This window comes from Gorilla gorilla, chromosome 10 (genome assembly GCF_029281585.2).
Source record: "Gorilla gorilla gorilla isolate KB3781 chromosome 10, NHGRI_mGorGor1-v2.1_pri, whole genome shotgun sequence".
NCBI lineage: Eukaryota > Metazoa > Chordata > Mammalia > Primates > Hominidae > Gorilla > Gorilla gorilla.
The window spans coordinates 84,661,353-84,667,827 of NC_073234.2; the positions used below are offsets into that span (position 1 = coordinate 84,661,353).

At 37.2% G+C, this 6,475-nt stretch overlaps 1 protein-coding gene across 1 annotated transcript; it reads left to right on the top strand.

The window, feature by feature from the left end:
* Positions 1 to 893: 893 nt before the first annotated feature.
* LYZ (lysozyme) lies at positions 894 to 5,698 on the top strand. The gene is given in 4 exon segments (NM_001279662.1): positions 894 to 1,029; positions 2,593 to 2,757; positions 4,699 to 4,777; positions 5,632 to 5,698. Coding segments are annotated over 4 exon segments (447 nt in total).
* Positions 5,699 to 6,475: the final 777 nt, after the last annotated feature.

A 6,475-nucleotide genomic window follows, 5' to 3' on the forward strand; every position in this document is an offset into this window, starting at 1 on the left:
TTTGGAAGGCCGAGGCGGGCGGATCACGAGGTCAAGAGATCCAGACCATCCTGGCCACATGGTGAAACCCTGTCTCTACTAAAAATACAAAAATTAGCTGGGCATGGTGGCACATGCCTGTAGTCCCAGCTACCTGGGAGGCTGAGGCAGGAGAATTGCTTGAACCCGGGAGGCAGAGGTTGCAATGAACTGAGATTGCACCACTGCACTCCAGCCTGGTGACAGAGTAAGACTCCATCTCAAAAAAAAAAAAAAAAGGTAGTTGGTAAAGTTGTTAACATGAACCTTATTTATAATAGTAAAACACTGATTCATAATAATAAAAAATTTGCTATAGTAACAAAAAGAGTCTAGAGTAAGAAACTAGCTGAGCAACGTGGTGTCACACTATACACCCATTAAGACAACAGGCACGTGTGTCATGTCCATTTTGTGGAAAAGATATGTAAAATAATTTTAAGTAAAAAAGATAAATATAAAGAAGTGAATGCATACAAAACAATTTCACAAAATTGAATTTTACTCAAAAATCACAGCTCATTTTAAGCTGCACAAAATAGTCATTTTTTTCTTTATAATTGCTCAAATTCATAATCAAACAGAAGAAAGTTCCTGTCTTGGAAATAGTGCTATGCCCCAATTCTTCCAGAGCCAGTACTTTAAACAATTCCATTTCATTATTTTCCTGTAGACTAATTCTTAGGACATCAGTGTATCTCTCTTCAAGCATTAAAAAATCTCTTTAGAGTCAGTGGATCAATAGACAGTTCCTGTTTTCCACACAACTGAAAGGGTGGAGCCCCCAAACCACAAGGGGAAGAAGGAAGTTAAAAGATGTTAAATACTGGGGCAGCTCACCCTGGTCAGCCTAGCACTCTGACCTAGCAGTCAACATGAAGGCTCTCATCGTTCTGGGGCTTGTCCTCCTTTCTGTTATGGTCCAGGGCAAGGTCTTTGAAAGGTGTGAGTTGGCCAGAACTCTGAAAAGATTGGGAATGGATGGCTACAGGGGAATCAGCCTAGCAAACTGTAAGTCTACTCTCCACACTTCCAGAGAATTAGCTACGTATGGAACAGACACTAGGAGAGAAGGAAGAAGAAGAAGGGGCTTTGAGTGAATAGATGTTTTATTTCTTTGTGGGTTTGTATACTTAGAATGGCTAAAAACATCAGTTTGGTTCTTTATAACCAGAGATACCCGATAAAGGAATACGGGTATGGCAGGGGAAAATTCCATTCTAAGTAAAACAGGACCTGTTGTACTGTTCTAGTGCTAGGAAGTTTGCTGGGTGCCTGAGATTCAATGGCACATGTAAGCTGACTGAAAGATACATTTGAGGACCTGGCAGAGCTCTCTCAAGTCCTTGGTATGTGACTCCAGTTATTTCCCATTTCGAACTTGGGTTCTGAGAGCCTAGAGTGATGCAGTATTTTTCTTGTCTTCAAGTCCCCTGCCGTGACGTGGGATTTTTATTTTATTTTTATTTAATTTTATTTTTTTTTAAAGACAGTCTCACTGTGTGGCCCAGGCTGGAGTGCAGTGGCATGATCTCAGCTCACTGCAACCTCTGCCTTCTGGGCTCAAGTGATTCTCGTGCTTCAGCCTTCTGAGTAGCTGTGACTACAGGTGTGTACCACCACACCCAGCTAATTTTTTGTATTTTCAGTAGAGATGGAGTTTCACCATGTTGGCCAGGCTGGTCTTGAACTCCTGGCCTCAAATGATCTGCCCACCTCAGCCTCCCAAAGTGGTAGGATTACAGGTGTGAACCACTGCACCCGGCCGACATGGGATTTTTAACAGTGATGTTTTTAAACAATATATTGAATTCCCTGCACAAGGGCAGTAGGAACCTAGTTCCCTTCAGTCACTCTTTGTATAGGATCCCAGAAACTCAGCATGAAATGTTTTATTATTTTTATCTACTCTACTTGATTAACTATCCCTCATTTTCTCCCACACAATTCAAGATGTGCCATGAGGAAAAGTTATTTTACAGTTTAGTACATAGTTGTCGATGTAATAATCTCTGTAGTTTTCAGATTTAATTCAGACATTTCCCCTCAATAGCTATTTTTGAATGAATGAGTGAAGGGATGAAATCACAGAATAGTCTTGTTTTCAAGATTCTAACTTGATATCCAAATTCACCTTTAGATATTATAAGAAAATTTCTATCAGAAAATCCTTATGTTTTTCTGATTAAAAAAAAGCATTTTTCCATCAGCCTATGTATCTGCTATGAATTTACAAAATCTACTCAACAGCTCTGTTGATTTTTCTGTTCTTGGCTGAATGTTGCCTGAGGGATGGGAGCACGGGAAGGGTAAAAGCAATGGAAGAAACATGTATTTTAATATTTTTAAAAGTATGTTATATTGTTCGTTGGTGTTACAAGATGATTTGCATTACAAAAGGATTCTCTTACAAGTCCCTTATCTTAACACTAAAGTGCTAAGATATTTTATAAGTAAATCTTTATACTTATAAAACAAATCAGTAAAATAGAAGTAGCTAAGTAGAACTGATTTTGCTATAGAGTATAAGTCACTTAGTGTTGCTGTTTATTACTAAAAATAAGTTCTTTTCAGGGATGTGTTTGGCCAAATGGGAGAGTGGTTATAACACACGAGCTACAAACTACAATGCTGGAGACAGAAGCACTGATTATGGGATATTTCAGATCAATAGCCGCTACTGGTGTAATGATGGCAAAACCCCAGGAGCAGTTAATGCCTGTCATTTATCCTGCAGTGGTAAGACAAGCTAATATTTGACCAATCTGGTTATACTTACAAGAATTGAGATTCAATACAAATGAAAAAGCCTCGAAAGGTTCATGAGGGACCTAGAAAAACTACATCTCAACTTCCAGAAAGTCATTATTATTTTCCTCATAATTCCCTGAGTAAGAAATTAAAGAAGTGGTATCATAAAAGGTTGATGTTTTTTAATATACAGAAGTTTCTGGAATGACCTATTAATTTACTGTCAATGGCCTTACTGATGCTTTGTCCAGAACAATGCCATTGCTCCTGCTTACTTTGGGGAGGTTTTGGGATAATTTAGTTGTATGGTCCTTTTTCAATTGTTTTACTTTTTTTTTATGAAATGTTCTAAATGTATAGAAAATTAGAGACATTAGTATAATAAACAGCCATATGCCCATTATGCACTTTAAAAGTTGTTAACATTTTGCCACAGTTGCTTCTTCTATGTCTTTTTTTTTTTTTTTTTTTTTTTTTTGCTGAGAGTTTTTTGTTTTGTTTTGTTTTGTTTTATTTTGAGACAGGGTCTCACTGTCCCCCAGGCTGTAGTGCAGTGGCACCATCACAGCTCACTGCAGTCTCAAGTGATCATCCCACCACAGCCTCCCAAGTAGCTGGGACTACAGGTGTGCACCACCATGCCTGGCAAATTTTTGAAATTTTTAGTACAGGCAAATTCTGTGTTGCCCAGGCTGGTCTTGAACTCCTGAGTTCAAGCAATCTTCCCGCCTCAGCCTCCTTAAGTGCTGGAATTACAGGCGTGAGCCACTGTACCTGGCTACTGCTGAGAGACTTTTAAGTGAATTAGGAACATCAAGATATTCCATTTCTAAATTCTTTAGTTTACATCTTCAAAAAATACAGTTCCTGTAGAATTATTATTGTAAATAACAAATTAACTTAAGGATTTATTTATTTGGGGTGAAACAAATATTTTACTGAACTCATAAAAATAGAAATACCATGTGGAATCCTCAGTGTCAAAAATATTGCAGAAATCTTGCAAAGTTGATATTATTAAATTGTTAAATATTAAAATTCCCAATAAAGAACATTAATCTTATTTTTAAAATCCAGTTAATTAAAAAAATTTATATTATATAATAATCTTTGGTCATTAAATAAAAATTAGAAAATACAAATAAGAAAAATAACACCCATAATCTTACTACCCAGAGGTTTATAACCGTGGGTAAATTCTGGTATATATTCTTCCAGAATGTATATCAATCATGTGTATGAATGTTAAATTATATCATACACATATATACCCACATACAAACATGTAAATACTGTGTGCTTTTGCAAAAATTAAATTGGATTTTACACACGGCTTTACAATTTGCTTCTTATCACACAAAATTATTTGCATGTCAGCAAATACAAATCGGTTTTTAATGATCTTTTGCTCCATTTTCCAGATGAGAAAAAAATACAAATCTGTATCATCATTTTAAAAGAATGACTAGAATTTTAATATATGAATATTCTATAATTTACTGATCCAATTGTTACTATTGAGCACTTAGGTTGTTTCCATTTTTCCCTCATAAATTGCTATGAATAGCTTTTTGTATACATCTTTGGGTGCATTTCTTATTTCTTTTGGATAAATTTTCAATAATAGAACTGCTGAGTAAAATATCACTAGGTGTTTTTTTACAGTGTCTAGTACAAAGAAGACCTTTAATCATTTTGTTAATACTTCCAGAGCTTCCAATGACTTTGGTAAATGAAGAAAAAAATGCTTCATTTCATGCTGAATGGGAGAGAATGAAGAGAGTTTTCCCCAACAATCACACATATATGGACTCATAGAAAATAATATCTTACCATTCTTTCCACAGCCTAACAGAAAAAAGCTGGCTAAACCTAAATTTAAAATAAAATATCTATTAAAGTTTTTATTCCTTACCACCTGTCTTTCAGCTTTGCTGCAAGATAACATCGCTGATGCTGTAGCTTGTGCAAAGAGGGTTGTCCGTGATCCACAAGGCATTAGAGCATGGTATGTTTTAAGTGTTAAAAGGGAAAACTATTTTACTCTACTGTTGATATATACAATGAGAGCAGACTTTTAAAGACCAAAGTATGCTAATGACACCTCAAAATTGCAGCTTTTGGCTTATGCTAAATGATGTATTACCTACATCCTTGAAGAAACAATCTACTTTAACTGATCCAGAATCTTACTCTTTTACTCCTCAATTTATTTTAGGGGATTTCTAGAGTTTTAAGATGCTTCACACTCTATCAGTTCCTTGTCATATCTTGAAATTCTTTTTAGAATAAGTAAGTGTGGGCCGGGCACGGTGGCTCACGCCTGTAATCCCAGCACTTTGGGAGACCGAGGCAGATGGATCACCTGAGGTCAGGAGTTCGAGACCAGCCTGCCTAACATGGCAAAACCCCATCTCCACTAAAAATACAAAAAATTAGCTGGGTGTGGTGGCAGGTGCCTGTAATCCCAGCTACTCGGGAGGCTGAGGCAGGAGACTTGCTTGAACCCGGGAGGTGGAGGCTGCAGAGGATTGTGCCATTGTACTTCAGCCTGGGCGACAGAGTGAGACTCTGTCTCAAATAAATACATAAAAAATAAATGTGGAATTCACTTTGCAGTTGCTGCTGTACAACGCACATTACTCAATCTTTATGTTCAGCATTCTATGCTCTACTGAGAAATTTGGGTAGGAGTGAAGTATTTTGTATACATATCTTCATTTAATAAATAGCAATAGCTGGGTCTATCTTACTATTTTATCTATTGATAAAATATTTTGTTTCCCCAAGGAGTGTGAAGTATGTATATTACAATGAAGATATGTTTTAACCTTTCACCATTTGCTTCATCTTTTTCTACAGGGTGGCATGGAGAAATCATTGTCAAAACAGAGATGTCCGTCAGTATGTTCAAGGTTGTGGAGTATAACTCCAGAATTTTCCTTCTTCAGCTCATTTTGTCTCTCTCACATTAAGGGAGTAGTAATTAAGTGAAAGGTCACACTACCATTATTTCCCCTTCAAACAAATAATATTTTTACAGAAGCAGGAGCAAAATATGGCCTTTCTTCTAAGAGACATAATGTTCACTAATGTGGTTATTTTATATTAAGCCTACAACATTTTTCAGTTTGCAAATAGAACTAATACTGGTGAAAATTTACCGAAAACCTTGGTTATCAAATACATCTCCAGTACATTCCGTTCTTTTTTTTTTTTTTTGAGACAGAGTCTCGCTCTGTCGCCCAGGCTGGAGTGCAATGGCGCAATCTCGGCTCACTGCAACCTCCACCTCCCGGGTTCACGCCATTCACCTGCCTCAGCCTCCCGAGTAGCTGGGATTACGGGCGCCCGCCACCACGCCCGGCTAATTTTTTGTATTTTTAGTAGAGACAGGGTTTCACCGTGTTAGCCAGGATGGTCTAGATCTCCTGACCTTGTGATCCACCCACCTCGGCCTCCCAAAGTGCTGGGATTACAGGCGTGAACCACTGTGCCCGGCCACATTCAGTTCTTATCAAAGAAATAACCCAGGCTTAATCTTGAATGATATGATTATGCCCAAAATTAAGTAAAAAATATAAGAAAAGGTTATTAAATAGATCTTAGGCAAAATACCAGCTGATGAAGGCATCTGATGCCTTCATCTGTTCAGTCATCTCCAAAAACAGTAAAAATAACCACTTTTTGTTGGGCAATGTGAAAT